At 38.7% G+C, this 16,616-nt stretch overlaps 1 protein-coding gene across 4 annotated transcripts; it reads left to right on the top strand.

Annotated features, from left to right (window-relative positions):
• The first annotated feature begins 1,256 nt into the window (after positions 1-1,256).
• Positions 1,257-16,314, top strand: stag2a (STAG2 cohesin complex component a). Of its 4 annotated transcripts, none has more exons than XM_029518841.1 (34): positions 1,257-1,439; positions 3,515-3,634; positions 3,744-3,822; positions 4,138-4,296; positions 4,482-4,578; positions 4,649-4,725; positions 4,890-5,094; positions 5,208-5,359; positions 6,004-6,077; positions 6,353-6,476; positions 6,798-6,896; positions 7,079-7,158; positions 7,330-7,437; positions 7,871-7,979; positions 8,152-8,269; positions 8,401-8,504; positions 8,598-8,690; positions 8,806-8,895; positions 8,991-9,194; positions 9,308-9,378; positions 9,463-9,550; positions 9,657-9,737; positions 9,969-10,061; positions 10,147-10,321; positions 10,433-10,572; positions 10,658-10,759; positions 11,054-11,202; positions 11,334-11,462; positions 11,564-11,772; positions 11,883-12,120; positions 12,325-12,435; positions 12,537-12,663; positions 13,482-13,559; positions 14,154-16,314. In XM_029518841.1, the coding sequence occupies exons 2-34, from the start codon at positions 3,591-3,593 to the stop codon at positions 14,175-14,177; spliced, it is 3,831 nt and encodes a 1,276-aa protein (XP_029374701.1). In that variant the 5' UTR covers positions 1,257-1,439; positions 3,515-3,590; the 3' UTR covers positions 14,178-16,314. The 4 variants fall into 4 exon arrangements, with proteins under 4 accessions (XP_029374701.1, XP_029374702.1, XP_029374704.1 ...); XM_029518842.1 differs by having other exon boundaries at positions 11,880-12,120; XM_029518844.1 differs by lacking the exons at positions 1,257-1,439; positions 3,515-3,634; positions 3,744-3,822; ... (1 more) ...; positions 4,482-4,578; positions 4,649-4,725 and having other exon boundaries at positions 4,932-5,060; positions 5,158-5,359.
• The last annotated feature ends 302 nt before the right edge of the window (positions 16,315-16,616 follow it).

The following is a 16,616-nucleotide window of genomic DNA, read 5'->3' as shown; positions in this document are numbered from 1 at the left end:
ATTTCTGGCATTGCACAATTTTTGGAAAAGCAGCAAGAAAACAATCTTACCACTCTCTGGCAAGTTTTACCCACCATGACACACACATCAGCTGCTTGATTCCAGACTCATTTTTCTCTTTAATGTCACTGTGACATTTCACCTCACTATACAATATATTGTATGGGGATTTGTTTTTAGTAATTTGATGGGAATAGCCAACCCTAAATGCAATTCAATCAAATTTTTCAAAACTTCTGTCCAACAACATTAATAACATCAATATCATCACTGCTAGTATCAGGATTAGCATATTTATTACCAACATTAACATCAATGTTGGACACAGTAGTTCAGTGATAATACATTTCAAAGCTAAAAAAAGACAACATTTTTTATTGTTTATTACTCTATTTATATTGTCTTAAATGAGCTGATATTAACAGCTGTACCACATATTTCATTCTGTTACAAAATGCCCTGCAATTAATATTCCATCCAGCAGTGGATGTTTTGTCTGCCACCATTTAGAAGAAACGACAAAATGAACACACTGTACCAGACATGTTTGGTAGATGCTAGATAAAAAAATATGGCAAAAATGTACAAAAACATAAGTAAACATTACAAGTTAAAAAAGATGAAGATACATTGCATGTATTTCAGTAATCCACAATTACTGGAGTTATGGGAATTGTTTGATTGACACGCTCATGAAAGTTATATGTAGATCTGTAAATAACCCAGCTAATTTTTTTTTACTTATTTATTTCACTTCATCCCTCCCTACTACCTTCACTCACTTTATTTTGTTTGTTTTGTTTTGTTTTTTACTCTGTTCTGCTGGAACAACTTTAATTTCTCCATTTTGGGACCAGTAAAGGATATTGCATTTGAACACAGATGATAAAGCATATGTTGAGGACTGACTTTCACTCACCGAGGCCCTTGTGTTTCCAATAATATGGCCCCATGCTGTAAATCGTTGGTGAACTGAACATCTTCATGCATGTGCAAGGTCCACGTTTGTTATTTCGGTTTATACATCACCTGTGCACTGATTAACATATCTGTTCTCCAGCTCGGTCAGAGGACTGGAGTCAGAGGTCAAGAGTCGGTGGACAGGGGTCAGAGGACAGGGGTCAGAGGACAGGGGTCAGAGGACAGGGGTCGGTGGATGGTCTGGAGTTTGAGGACAGGGACAGGATGTCTCTCTCCTCGGCTGCACTTCCCGGGGCCGCCGACAGGTGGTGTGTGTGCTGCATTCATAACGAAAATACAAACTGTACCTTGCTATGTTAGCCACCAAGGAGCTTCCTAACGTTAGCTAGCAAATAAAAGCATTGTTTTTCTGAGTTAGAAAATGACAGTTCGTGCAGCAAATTAACAAAAGAGACTGCTTTGCAAAGTCTACAGCGTTGGGATTATTTGCTTTTAGACCGTCTTTGATTTAAAACGAGGTAAGTTGTAAAATGGCGGATAGCTAATGTTAACATCCAGGGAGTTTGTCATTGATGCTACAGGAGCCGTCGGGCTGTGTTTATTTCTACGCGGCTCGTCAGCGCCGAAACGCGTCGTTATTAAAAATGAATGCGGCTCATGGAGGAGGCTGAAACTCCCGGCTTGTGTCAGGCAGAGGTCCCCTTTCTGAGCCACAGCTAACGGTGAGCTATTAGCCAACAGAGGAACTCATTTGGAAGTGAACCTGCTCTGCATGTTCATGGCTCCGCACCAACTAGGCAGTGAAGGAGAAGCTGCACACACACACACACACACACACACACACACACACACACACACACAGCGTGTGTCGGCTAATAGCTCCATTAACAACATTAGCTGCCATTAGCCTGGGAGCTGCTCTGACGGCACGTCAGGATGAGCCCTGAGCGGATGGGCATCAGCAGCAGGCTGGGAAACATCTGTGGTCCTCTGTGGAGCTCGGAAGTACACAACTGCGCCTGTCAGGAGCGACTGGCATCGACGAGCTGCAGATTAGAAGTCCAGTTAAAGTCGACAACCTGTCATCGGTACACCTGGCGATCCTACATCATGTGCATAAGACGGGATCTGATGTTATGTTGCATGCCGAGTGTGCACTTCTATACATGCAGCAGGACGATCCATGTGATGTTGACAGTGCAGGCTGCAGTCAGGGAACATCTGATGTGTCAGTCACTTCCGTCTCTCCTCCACCTGGCCACTGATCAAGACCAGCATGTCAGCACTCAGCACAAAAGGTCAAAGGTGGTGGAAGAGGTCAATTCAAGTCCTAATAGTTAAGGAGGAGGACACATGCAACCTCCCATTGCCAAGTTTAACAGCACACAGTCACACCAAGAAGGAAGACCTGTGATCTGAATGAAAACTCATTAAATGAATTTTCACTCCCAGCTACAAAGACTGTTACAGTGCCCTTATATGAAAAGTGCTTGATTAAAAAAAAAAGCTATGGTTATTTCTGTGAATTGCCTCCTTTTTTTCAAACTCCAAACCTTGCGGTTGAGGGCCAAAGGAGGAATCTTGACTCTTCTGTGCTTTTGGCCTAGCTTGGTGCAGGCCCTGACTTTTAACACTTGGTAGTGCTACCCAAACTGTATTTCCCCTTCGCAGCTTCAGTAAACTCAAACAGTTTGTGATGTTAAGTAAAACATGCAAATCTTACTGAGATGCACTAAGGATGAATTTTGGAATTTTATCTGGTGAATGACTAACCTTTATTCAGGTGTCCAAATAATGTAATCTTCAGTTACAGTTTAGTATTGTGGGTGTCATAAATACCAGATTTGAAAGCCCAGAATTATTTGCACAGTTACATACAGTAGCAAGTTCTCGATGTGCACAATGAATGGAAACTGGAAGTGAGTATGTGTAGCGTCAGCAAAAAGTGTCTTAGTTGAAGCCTGTCACAAAAATTGAACTGAAAAATGTTTCACAAATCTTTTCCCGTAAATGATGAATATGTAGCATTTTTGATGGCTAGTGGATTAACTTAATTACTGGCACTTTAATTAATAAAAATGTCCATTATTAATTTTCAGTACCGAGGCCTTTCACACATCAGACATTTTGGCACAGTAAGGAAAGCACAGTTCTATTATTATTAACAGAAGCAGTCGCTTCGGGTTCTCTCCAAATGTTTCGCTGAGCTATGACAACATGCCAACATGCACGACAGCAGGACTGGAATTCAGCCATCATTCAGTTCATAATTTACATCTGTGCTTGCTTGGGCTTTGTAAATACTCTATTGAAATCTGGCAAATGCACAAAATGCGGCCACTCTCTGGCTTTAAGAATAAACACACATTACAGTCTACTGCACATAGAGGGGAAATTAGCTATTTAAACAGACATCATATTTTAAGTAGTTTCCATGCTCGTGTTTCTTGGAACTGACCATGCAACTGTGACAGATTTCTTGTTTCTACAAATACATGACTCATTTTTTTGCTTTCAGTGGAGTTATTACTGAAGTCAGCTCTTTTTTTTTGCCTTTTTGCCACAAAGGCTTCTGACTTGTCTTTTCTTCCAGGTGCAGTTAAGCAGATACCTTCTTGTTTTGGGCCCAGAGCAGTACCTACTTCAGCAGATCCAGAAATGTTGAAGAAATGATAGCAGGGCAGGATTTGCACACAGAGTTTCAGTTTCCTCAGTAAGTGGGTCACAGATGTATGTCTCATTAACGGAAATAATTAATGTTTCATCCCCTATTCCTAAATGTAAATTTTGATGTCTGTAATGACTTGATGTGTTGTTTACAGAGAGGCAGATTCTCAGTTGTCCTCCGATACAGACCTTGAGGATCCTGATGGCAAAAATGCTAAGGCAGGAAAGGGCATGGTATGTTTTCCAATATAATGTTTTCGTTAATCCATTTCCCATACCTGTCCAATGCAACAGAGTGCCCTCGACCTGTTCCTTGTACACTAAATGACTGAAACAGGAGAATCAGTGTGATATTATGCAACTGTGCCTGCTTAGAAAATAATTTAAAGCTAGATCATTGTCAATGTCTGAAATAAAATGTAGTTGCACACTGTAACAGATTACAAAATAAGGTATTGAGCTAGAATTAAATCTACATGTGTTTGTCATGGTCGTGCAGTCATGATAAAATAAGACTCATCTTCTATCAAACATCTTTCTCTCTGACAGGGAGCCAAGAAAGGGAGAAAGGCGCTTGGAGACAAGGCCAAAGGTGGAGGAGCAGGGAGGGGCCCTGGTGCTGGCTGGATGAATGGCCATCATCGGGAGAATGGGATGGAGACTATGACCCTGTTTGAGGTGGTTAAAATGGGCAAGAGTGCCACACAGGTGAATAAAAAGTTTACTTACTGTTTTGTTGTTTCATCTAAATTTTTGTTTATTGCTTTGTAATTCTAGACTTGTGTTTATGATATGAGTCATTTTTTGTACATTGAGTACACCGAGATGTGTTTCTAACATGTTTTTTTATTTGATGCATGAAAAAATGATCTTGGTTGTGTTTTTTCTTCTAGTCTGTTGTTGATGACTGGATTGAGGCATACAAACATGACAGAGATGTTGCGCTTCTGGACTTAATTAACTTCTTCATTCAGTGCTCTGGCTGTAAAGGTATTTATCTGACATGATGAGCAGTGTCACATATGCTTAATTTGACTGACATCTGTGTGATTCATCACAGGTGCTGTGAGTGGAGATATGTTCAGAAATATGCAGAACTCCGAGATCATTCGAAAAATGACAGAAGAGTTTGATGAGGTGATGTAGACTGTATGTTAAAAAAAACATCCCAGAACATTTAACAATCTTATTTGGATAAGACAACAGAAATAAACAAAATAAGTGATGTTTGAAATGCGACAGGTACTAAAGAGAAATGAATGATGTGATATGAACTGAATCTGATTATCTCTCTGCTATAGGACAGTGGTGACTATCCATTAACCCTGTCAGGGCCACAGTGGAAGAAATTCAGGATAAGCTTCTGTGACTTCATTGCAGTTTTGGTTCGTCAGTGTCAGTACAGCATCATCTACGATGAGTATATGATGGACACGGTCATCTCACTCCTCACCGGCCTGTCTGACTCACAGGTCAGAGCATTTAGACACACAAGCACACTTGCAGGTCAGTGCACTGTCGTATTATGCATTCCTGCTCCACGTCTTTCTTTCTGCTCTCATTTTACAGAAGCTGTTCCCTCAGGTGTGTATCTGAACTTTGTTGTCTTCTATTGGCAGCCATGAAGTTGATGACAGCCTTGGTGAATGTCGCTCTGAACCTGAGCATCAATATGGACAACACACAGAGACAATATGAGGCAGAAAGGAACAAGGTTGTTGCAAAAAGGGCCAGTGATAGGTTGGAGCTCCTGTTACAGAAGCGTAAAGAGGTAGGAAAGAAGGGAAGGAAAATAAGATTTTTAACTATCCATTGACAGTGGCTGCAAATGATTGAAGTGAAAGTCTTGGCTGTACTGTGTGGGGTGTGCGACCGACTTCTCTATACATGGTGCAATCTATAGTAGATGAGAACCAGCATGCTCTGAGTGTAGAGAAGCAACAAGAACACTTTGATTTCAAAATTATCACCAGTTTATCATTCTATTGTTTCTGTTGAACTACATTTTTTTCACCCGAGCTGTCAATCAGACCTGTACCATGTTTCATCTGACTCAACCAGTCAATCTGTGGAAGAATACAGTGTGCCCCATGGTGTAGCTGTGTGCAGTAACAAGTGCAGTATCACTTTCTTGTCAACATGATTTTTACTAGATTATTACAAGAATTGTTCTAATTGGGTTTAACATATTTCAACATAAAGGTGTACTTGGTCAAGCCAATGGTCTTGAGGCTGACTGAAACAGTTTTGATTTAAATTTTCAAAGAAATACTTTTGCAATGTAATGTACTCTCTAAAAAAACTGCTTGAAAATCATACTTCTCTATTTTTGTGTTTGAAAGTGGCTTAGGGGATTTTGTTTTGCCCCATACATGTAAATTATTTTAAAAGTATCACTTTGTGTTTTTCTTCCAGCTTCAAGAAAATCAAGATGAAATTGAAAACATGATGAATGCAATTTTCAAAGGAGTGTTTGTTCACAGATATCGGTATGTGACTCCTTGGTCGATTTAATACACTTTGACAGTGAGATATCACCAAGGTGCTTCCAACACTTATCTCAACAAAGACCTTGCAAGGTTTATTATCAATTGCTATTTGGTGCCCTCTAGTGTGAAACTAATGTCAACACTAAAATGAGCGTGAACGTTTTGGGTTTAAATTTCATTAGAAAATCTAACATCTCTTAATTATTCTGTTTACACAAGCCGGCTGACTTTATAGGCCTGATGGCTAAATGTGATCTGTTCTCTGTGTTTGTCAGTGATGCCATTGCTGAAATAAGAGCTATTTGTATTGAAGAGATTGGAGTGTGGATGAAGCTGTACAGTGACGCCTTCCTCAATGACAGTTACCTGAAGTATGTTGGCTGGACAATGCATGACAAGGTGAGCTAACAGACAGCATCTGAGTTGTTTAAATAAAAGTTTAAGCAAACAGAATTCTATTTTGGGTGACTTTTAAGAGCATTTTTTTTTCTGATTTCAAGCCTGCAGTCCCTTCTGTAACCAAGGGGCCTTAAAAGATATTTCATATAGTCATATTTGGTTCTTCAAAGTCATTTCTGAGACCTCCAATCATTGCATATCATTGTATGTATGGTTGCATAATAAGAGAGCAGTTTAATTGAGCTGATCGAAACACGTTTTTACAGTAAACAATAAAGTTAATGACATAAATACATTTACATACTTTTACTGTGACTCCAGCAAGGTGAGGTGCGACTGAAGTGTCTGACTGCCCTGCAAGGCCTCTACCACAACAGAGAACTCAGCGCGCGACTGGAGCTCTTCACGAGTCGCTTCAAGGTGAGCTCAGTTAAAAGGTCACTGCTTGAAAAGTTTATTTATTTGTTCAGTCAAACAATGTAGATAACTTAAGAGTAACATTGTCAGTAAAGCTCTGTTATACCCACACGTGATATGCCAACCAATGTTATCGGGATCTTATAGCAATGCTACTGTGTCTGAGACATGAACTCTCTCAACAGGACCGCATTGTATCTATGACTCTGGACAAGGAATATGATGTTGCTGTGCAAGCTATTAAACTTCTGACACTTGTCTTACAGTGAGTAACCTCCTTTCCTCTTGAATGTTGGCATTATGTTCTTTGTTTGACTTATAAAGGATTTATGTGATTCCTTTGACATAATATGATGGTAACGCGATAGCCTGTATGCCTTCCTTCAGTTTCAGTTTATTACTGAAACACTGAGAGACTGCACGTTTCTTTTGACAGGAGTAGTGATGAGGTTCTGACAGCAGAGGATTGTGAGAGTGTGTATCACCTGGTTTACTCAGCACATCGACCCATTGCTGTTTCAGCAGGAGAATTTCTCTTTAAGAAGTAGGTGGTGGTGTTGTTGTTTTTTTTTTTTATTATTGTTTCACATCTACTCCTCTAACTAACTACACACCGAGTGTGTTAGGAGGATTCAGGCCCACTGTGGCCTTGGGAGATGGCGCCTCTGAGAATGGAGGCAGTGCTCAGCTTGAACTGGGCCACAGCTGTGATCTTGTTTTAGTGCAAAATGATGTGTTGTGTGGAACAAAGTCAGTCATTAAAAAAATCCCTATCTTATTAAATCTAAATAATATAATGTACTTCAAGTACGTGTTAGGATACATACACATAATCTGTGCTTGTTAATTATAAGGCATGCAGGTAAGACTGATATGTAAATTCAATGACTTCATGAGTCAGAGTTTCATACTGTCCTGTCAAGCGTGTAAGCAACACCTTTCTTCACCGGACGTCTTTTGTATTGTGCTGATTGAAGGCTCTTCAGTCACCGAGGTCCAGAAGACGAGGGATTTCCCAGGAGAGGCAGGCAGAGCCTCAATGGCAGCCTTATCAAAACTACTGTCTTCTTCTACTTGGAGAGCGAGGTAATCAGACCCATGTGCCTCACTTGTGGATGTTAATCTTGTCACTATAAAATATCTTTTTGTGTTGAAATCTATTTTTAGTTTCAAATGGGACGGCATAATTATTATTTGTGTCAAAGTGTCAGCATTTTAAAACAAAACAACAGATTTTTAACTATTTAACATTTCATAGCTCCATGAACATGGGGCCTACTTGGTGGACAGTTTGTGGGAATGTGCATCAGAACTGTTGAAGGACTGGGAGACGATGATCAGCCTGCTGCTGGATGAGCCCATGCCAGGAGAGGAAGGTAGGAGACAACAGCCTAATGCACTTACTGGCTTAAATTGCCCAGCTGTAGTAAGAACCTTTATATTCTTTTTTTTGGTCATTTACTTTGGTCTCTACTTGTCAGTAACTTCGCGTGTCTGCAATTTTTAGCCCTGACTGATCGACAGGAAACAGCTCTGGTTGAGATCATGCTTTGTGCTATTCGACAGGCCTGTGAATGCCATCCTCCAGTTGGTAGGGGCACAGGAAAGAGGGTCAGTGTCTTAACTGTAATGTTGAAAACACAGTAAACAATGCTTTTATTGAAGGATTTCATGTTGTTAAGGTGGTTGGGTTTATGTGCAAAGGTCCTGACTGCAAAGGAGAAGAAAACACAGCTGGATGATCGGACACGGATCACAGAGATGTTTGCTGTTGCTTTGCCTCTGTTACTGGCAAAGGTACTGTACTGTACTATATCCAGCAGCTGAGTTAACTGTCATATTTACCTGTTGCACTTTAACATGTTTGAGTCCTCGCTATTCAAACTAACCCCTCTGTCATTTCTTGTTATAGTACTGTGTTGATATTGACAAAGTAACCAATTTACTACAAATACCAAAGTACTTTGATCTTGACATCTATACCACTGGCCGGTTAGAAAAGGTTAGTCATTTTTTACATTTGCTCTATATTATGTAATTTAAAATTGCCCAGAGTACCACTGAAACAATACAATGTGGTTTCATGTTCTCATAAAGCATTTGGATGCGTTGTTGCGGCAAATATGGGAGGTTATAGATAAGCACACAGACACAGAGGTCCTGGAGGCCTGCTCTACCACCTACCATTATCTCTGCAATGAAGAGTTTACTATCTACAACCGGGTGGACATTGCACGCTCCCAGCTTCTTGATGAGCTTGTAGACAAGTTCAGTAGACTCCTGGAGGACTTCCTGCAAGAGGTTGGTGTTATAAGGCGTATTATTGCATGGATTGTTTAAAAAGCTTGTTCCCAGACGCAGCGGTAAAGGATGAGTAACCTAGGATTTCACAAGTTAAATGTCTCACTTGTTAGGGCGAAGAAGCAGATGATGATGATGCCTATCAGGTGTTATCAACGCTCAAGAAGATCAGCGCGTTCCACAAGTAAAGAACTTGTTGCAATTATCCTTATCATTTCAATAGGCACAACATAAGATGTGTAATTTTTCCTTTTAATTCTCTCTCCAGTGCACATGACCTCTCCAAGTGGGATCTCTTCACCAGCAATTACAGACTACTCAACACAGGTCTGCAGAATGGCGATATGCCTGAGCAGGTATCAAAGTCCTGATAATAGACTTGTCGCTACATTGGCAGTAACAATGTCATTCATCAAGTGGGAGATCCCATCTCATAGGATCCGATCGATTTTCTTTTCCCAGATTGTGACTCATGCAATGCAGTGCACACACTACATCATCCTGTGGCATCTAGCAAAGGTTTCAGATGGCAGTTCATTACAGGTATTTTCATATTGTTGGTTACTGACCTTTACAGAAATGTTGCTATCATCAAATTATTTCTAGAAAGTTCAAATTTTTCTCAAAAACTAGTTGAAGATCTGGAGCCACTGAATTATTATTTTCAAATCATACAGATCCATTAATATCTGAGGAATCTTAACTGTTGACTGTTAAAAGTATTTACTTTGCCCACCTACAGGACTACATAACTGAACATTTGCTTCATTTTAGGGTGACATGGTGACTTTGAGAAAGCAAATGAGAGCCTTCTCCTTAATGTGTCAGCGTTACCTAAACAGCATCAACACTGCCGTCAAAGAGCAGGTGGTATTATGCTGACGTGATTTCTTTTATTTCAATGTGATCAGTCTGTTTTGCCATAAATGCTGAGATGTTGTGTTTTTTCCAGGCCTTCACCATTCTATGTGATCTGCTATTGATCTTCAGCCACCAAATTATGTCTTCAGGCCGGGAACAGCTGGAGCCTCTGGTCTTTTTGCCAGACTCTTCTTTGCAGGCAGAGCTGCTTAACTTCATCTTGGATCATGTCTTCATTGATCAAGATGATGACAGCAACAGCACAGGTCACAATCAGGCACCATTGAGTACACTAACCTAACTAAAAACTGTGGTTTAGACAGCTAATTATATATAGTATATATTTTTTTATTTTTGAATGATATTGTATTTTTCAGATGGGCAGCAAGATGATGAAGCTGGTAAAATTGAGGCTCTGCACAAGCGACGAAACCTTCTAGCTGCCTACTGCAAATTAATCATTTACAATGTTGTGGAAATAAACACTGGAGCAGATATATTTAAACAGTATATGAGGGTAGGTTTCAACTTATTTTTTAATTGTTCATCTTTCCTCATACTCTGCTTTTCATGTTAACTGTATTGCATTATTTTCTTGTTAGTATTACAACGATTATGGTGATATCATCAAGGAAACAATGAGTAAAACCAGACAAATCGACAAAATACAATGTGCAAAGACACTCATATTGAGCCTTCAAAAGGTACGTTTTTTGTCCTGTTTCATTTTTTGTGGGAATTTAGGTTTGTGCATCAATTTTTAGCTTATCAAAACAAAATTAAATAAATTTACAGACTTTAATGCATCAGTGAGCATCACTTTCACAATTATTTGCTTGAGCGAAAATATCATGACCTTATTTAAACTGGATAGACTCTGCCTTCCATAATATTCTATAGATCACTGATGAATTTAATCAAAGATTTAGGTCTCCACTGTGTGAAACCACCAGTAAAGAAGTATAATGTTGTTATATTGTGCCGTTTTCCTTTTATAGCTATTCAATGACATGCTGTCTGAACTTGGCTTCAACTTTGACCGCTCATCCTCAGCCTTCTGTGGCATTAAAGAGCTTGCCAGACGCTTTTCATTAACTTTTGGCTTGGATCAGTTGAAGACGAGGGAGGCTATTGCCATGTTACATAAGTAAGTAATAGTCTTGATCCAAGACCATGTTGTGTACAGCTTGGCATGAAACTCAGCTTTTTGCGTTGACTCTCTGTTTTAATTTGGGAAGCTCTACATTAACTTATTTTTTCCCTTTGGATTTGGTTTAGGGATGGAATTGAATTCGCTTTTAAAGAACCTAGTCCCCAAGGAGAGGGGAGTCCACCACTCAATCTAGCATTTTTGGATATCCTGAGCGAGTTCTCCAGCAAACTAATTCGACAGGACAAGAGAACAGTGTAAGTTTGAGGCATATGGCATCTGCAGAGATTTTATATTTGTCGTGAGTTGATGAGGGACTCTAAAAAGCTGTTCACTGTTGTCATTCTGGCCTCTACAGCCACATGTACCTGGAGCGATTCATGACATTTCAGATGGCTCTGCAGAGAGAGGACTGCTGGCTGCCCCTCATTTCCTACAGGAACTCCCTGCAGGCTGGAGGGGACGATGACACCATGTCTGTCATCAGTGGGATCAGTAGTCGTGGGTCAACTATCCGGAGTAAGAAGTCCAAGCCAGCCACTGCCAGCAAAAGGAAACTACCTGAGGGTGAGAAATTCAACATTGTTTCTCATTCAGTAAAGAACAACTTTGAAAACTACCACATAGTGCAAGCATTATTATGATACTAGAGTTTAAGCAATGCTTTTCTCAAGCAGAAGAAAATAGCTGCAGCAGTAGTGACGCAGTCTGGATGAACCGTGAGCAGAATGTGCAGACACCAGTGATGATGCACTCACCCCACCTCACGTCCACGGTACTGAGGGATCCAAAGAAGATGAGGCCAGAGGACAGCTACACAACTGCATACACCATACCAACAGAGCAGCATCCCCATCAGCCTCTGTCTACCCAGCAGCAGCCTCAGCATCACCACCAGGCTGCACTAGATTACAAGTAAAAAAGATATTATTCAGACCCCTTTACTTTTTGCATTTTACAATTTCCATTTTGCCAACAAAGCTACACACACTAATAAGTACAAAGTGTTTAGAAAGTGTTGCAGTTTATTAAAAATGAAACCTTAACTTGCCACTGTTTACAGTATCTTGTGCTATGACTTATGAGCCTTATGTGATGTTACTGCTCATGGTCCCACAGTACCCAGGTCACTTGGATGTTGACACAAAGGCAACAAGCTGAGGCCCGTCAGCAGCAAGAGCGGGTTAACATGCATTATGCCAAAATGAGGAACCACATGCAGCAAGCGATGTAAGATTTTGAGTTTTCACTGTGGAGATAGTTTTGATATAACCTCCATTCAATAGACTATGAAAAGCACAGTGTCCTAACAATCAGTGTGTATTTCCCAGGCGCCGAGGCTCTGGACTCATGGAAGATGATGAGGAGCCAATAGTGGAGGACGTAATGATGTCATCAGAGGACCGCTTGGAGGACATCAATGAGGGCATGGATTTTGATACGATGGACATCGATTTGGTAATTTCAGAAATGTTAATCTGGATTCTGTGTTTCTATAAAAAAAATTCACACAAAGGGACACAAATTCCCTTGTATAAATATTTTCAGTGAAGGTTAGAGGCTATATAACCACATTTTATCTGTCAGCAAAAACTAAATGTACCTTTTATGGTCGAGTCATGTTTTACTGGCTTTTACTATATGAGCAGATTTTCTCCAAATAAAAAACAGCAATAACCAATGTTGATTTAATGGTATTTAGTTGGAAGCTTATGCAGTGTTCTTCCCTTCCTGCAGTGTCATGTATTTTAATTTACACATCAGTAAATGGTTATGGCCTACCTGGAAGGACTTGCAGCATTTGATTGTGACAACTCATACATATTACGTATCTTTTTGAATTATTGAGATAAAATTTTTCATGGTGATTAGCATTGTTGCCTCACAGGAAGAAGATTCTGGGTTCGGGTCCCTAGCCTGGGGCCTTTCTGTGTGGAATTTGTGTGTTCTAGCTAAACCTGTGTTGGTTCCCTCTGGGTACTCTGGTTTCCTGCCACAGTCCAGAAACTTGCAAGTTTAGATTAATTGGTGACTCTAAATTGCCCGTAGGCATGGAAGTGAGTGTAAGTAGTTGTTTGTCTCTGTATGTCTCAATATGTCGACCTAGCGATGGATCGCCCTCGCCTGGAACTTTCACCAGGATTACCTCCATCATCCCTGCGACCCTGATGGATAATTGATTGAGAAAGAACAAATGACTGAAATGCCCTTTTTCTCTCATCTACATTACATTACATTTTGAGGTGCAATGTTCTAACTGAGCTGTTATTTTTCAGCCAGCATCAAAGAATCGTAGAGAAAGGACAGAGCTAAAGCCGGACTACTTCGATCCATCTTCCATCATGGATGACTCAGTAAGAATTTTATACTTCTTTAGCACATTTCATTTATTTGCTCATTTCAAAAGTGTATATTTTAATTCTTGGCTCCCATTTCTAGTCATGATTTTTTAGCTCTCTTATCTTGAAGTAATTCAGTTGTCCCATAATGATGATTCATAATTAAATGGCAGTTATGAACACTACATTTAGTTATCACAGCTCATAGGAATAATTCACCAAAATTCAAAATACTCATTTGCTTCAGGCTTGAAATGTGGGACAGAGCCGTAGCTTTCCCCATTATCCCCATTATCCCCAAAGCAGACATAGTCACCTTGGATTAACAGTGTTGACATTAAAATTCCAGTCATGAAAACGTCCACAGACATATCAGTGAAACCACTTTTATATACTTGTAGAATGTACTGTATATTATAAAATTAAAATTGAATCTGTTTCTTTATTGCTTTTGGCAAAATGAAAACCACACTTGACACCGAATAACCCACACACACAAAACGGCAAGGTATAAATAAGTTTATGTGGCTAAAACTGTACCACAATATTTCTGATTTATTGTGGATTTGTCTATCTAATTTTTCTAAAACATGTTATGTTTGTTTTTAGGTACTAAATGTCTCGATGTACTAAAAAGAACAATTCGTCATCAAAATCCTTTAAAGATAAAAATGGATGACTCATCTGTGAAAATGAGAAAGGAGCAAAATGGACTGCTATAAATGGTTTGCGAAACACCAATGTTTGCCTCTTCAAAATTTTGTTAAAACTTAGAGGGAGAGTTTGAATTTGAATTTTATTCTGATATTTTCACACACACCAGAATTCTGTCACAATGCAGGAGAAGTATTTCAGTTTTTGTTAATTTGTTTGGGTAATAAACATGCCAGTACAAATATTATGTGACAGGTGTATGGTGAGGGGACAGTAGCAGACTGAAATTCAAATTAATAAGATATACCTTTAATCTTTTTCAGTCTGTAGACAAAAATTGTCTGATGTAAATACATAATGGCCAACATATAGGTGAAGTGAACACAATTTCATGAACACGTTTATGGAAATATTACAGCCCTGCAGCATAACACTACCTTTATGATGCTTGTAGCATTAATGTCTTGTAAACCTTTTGATGACACTGCACTTTGTCACAGGGGTGTTTATTCAACTCTATGGTAATTTTATAGCCATATTTTTTCTTCAAATTATCAAAGGCTCCAATGAACGCCTCTCTGATGCAATCCAAAAATAAACTGAAAATCATACACTTAAAAAAAATCTGCATTCTTTCAGGGCTATTGAATTGGGTTGCTTTGTAAAGGTGGTACTGATGTTGTGTTCACTTGATGTACTCTTTAACTGTAGATTTTGGCATGGCATGTTAGCCATATATTGAAACATGTACGCAGTAAAGTATAATGTGAACTGGCGTCTCATACTGGTCAAAGGCCTTGCCACAAATGATATATGGCATTCTCAGATTTCTTTGTGATGGTATTTTTTAGAAATGTATTTGTTCTGCTTTTATACCTTATAGATTACTTTGATTTATAGATATTTTGTAATGACAATCAAATGTAAATTAATGGTTTCTAATCATGTTATTTCACATAGATGCTGAAATAATCCTTTTTAATGGAAATTATTATTTTACTCTAGATATGGCCAGCTGTTTGTATTTTATTTTCATCTCTAAAACAAAAAAGTGTTGGGTCATGGCTTACTACAATTACTCAAATGTAATAATTTGACAGATTTATGGCTGCATCTAAAATTATTTTTTAATATTCAGAGGATTCACCGTGTCATACATAAAATATTGACTCAATATTAAACATGTAATCTCTCCTATATCTTGAATATTTTCTCCATTGTATATTATCTAATATCTAAGAACAAAGACATACCATAATTGCGATCTTTAAAAGAAAGGATTTGAAACATGGTTGAGGGTGCGTGTAGTTTTTGTGCTTGTTTTTCTGTTTGTTAGTTGGGTTTTTGTTTTCTTTTTCTTTTCCGTTTTTTCAGTTTGCAAGTGTGCAGAGGATTTTTTGTTCTAATAGCGATATTATTTGGTGTACCACTGTTGCGTGTAGAAGAGTCATAGGATTATTAGCAATTACAAAGATTTAGAATTATTTAGTCAACTATTATAGTATAAGAGTTGTATATTATACAATTATAAATGTGTAATATATTGTGAATCAGTGCTTATTTTATATTTGCTGTTTTTGTTTGCTTGAAATTTTATGGAAAGGTTAAAGAAATATAATGTTGCTGTTCAAAGTTAACCTACTAATTTGCAAAAACTCATACAGTACATTGTTTTGCTGTCTATAAGTGGACTGCGGCGATATTTCTTTTCCTCTGTGTATGTGGCCTGGCTGGCAGACTGAGATTTTATGGAAAAGATATATTCATATTATGGTTACAAACAAATTCCTAATTTCCTCCCAATCTCACCGTTACCTGGAGAAACCGATCACACGGTTTTAAACATTACAATAAACATACATAACACATGCAAGGCAGTTGGGAATAATACAGAATTGCCTGTAATTAACAATCACTTCATTCTGGATCATTTCTGTTTTGCGTTGAACTGCTGATGATGTGCATACATCTGTATGTTTACACATATTTAAATATTTGTGTATATTAAAATTGTGTTTTTTTTCCTTTTCTATTTACAAAGTGCCCATTGCATCATTTAAGATTTGTATTTATATCTGGAGATGTAACATGAAGGAATAAACCATCTTCGACCGTGTGATGATTTAATAACACTACTGTCCATCCGCGGAAGGATCTAGAAATGTAATATTTTCACTCTTTAGCACACCTTCGACAAGCAAACAATGATTGATACATTCGTGCAGTATTTTAGGATTTGGGACAAAAAAAAATCAATGCATAAATAATTAGTCGAATTCGGATATCTCCTAGAAACACAAAAGTGGTAATTTGGTTGTTTGGATCAGAAAATCGCGGCAGTAATTACTATCTCTACATCGTTAAGTAACAGGCTGAGCCCAGAGGAAAGTGGACACCAACACTGAGAACATAAAGTTC

This window comes from Echeneis naucrates, chromosome 14 (genome assembly GCF_900963305.1).
Source record: "Echeneis naucrates chromosome 14, fEcheNa1.1, whole genome shotgun sequence".
In the NCBI taxonomy this organism is placed as follows: domain Eukaryota; kingdom Metazoa; phylum Chordata; class Actinopteri; order Carangiformes; family Echeneidae; genus Echeneis; species Echeneis naucrates.
Note: the sequence above shows the minus strand (reverse complement) of the source record. Positions and strands in the feature narration are given on the sequence as shown.

What these genes read in the sequence shown, in the direction of transcription:
- stag2a (XM_029518842.1), top strand. Translation starts at nt 3,591, where the DNA reads ATGATAGCAGGGCAGGATTTGCACACAGAGTTTCAGTTTCCTCA. An exon ending in GCTATTGCCATGTTACATAA is followed by an intron (nt 11,203 to 11,333) that starts GTAAGTAATAGT and finishes GATTTGGTTTAG; the next exon opens with GGATGGAATTGAATTCGCTT. An exon ending in CAGGCTGCACTAGATTACAA is followed by an intron (nt 12,121 to 12,324) that starts GTAAAAAAGATA and finishes ATGGTCCCACAG; the next exon opens with TACCCAGGTCACTTGGATGT.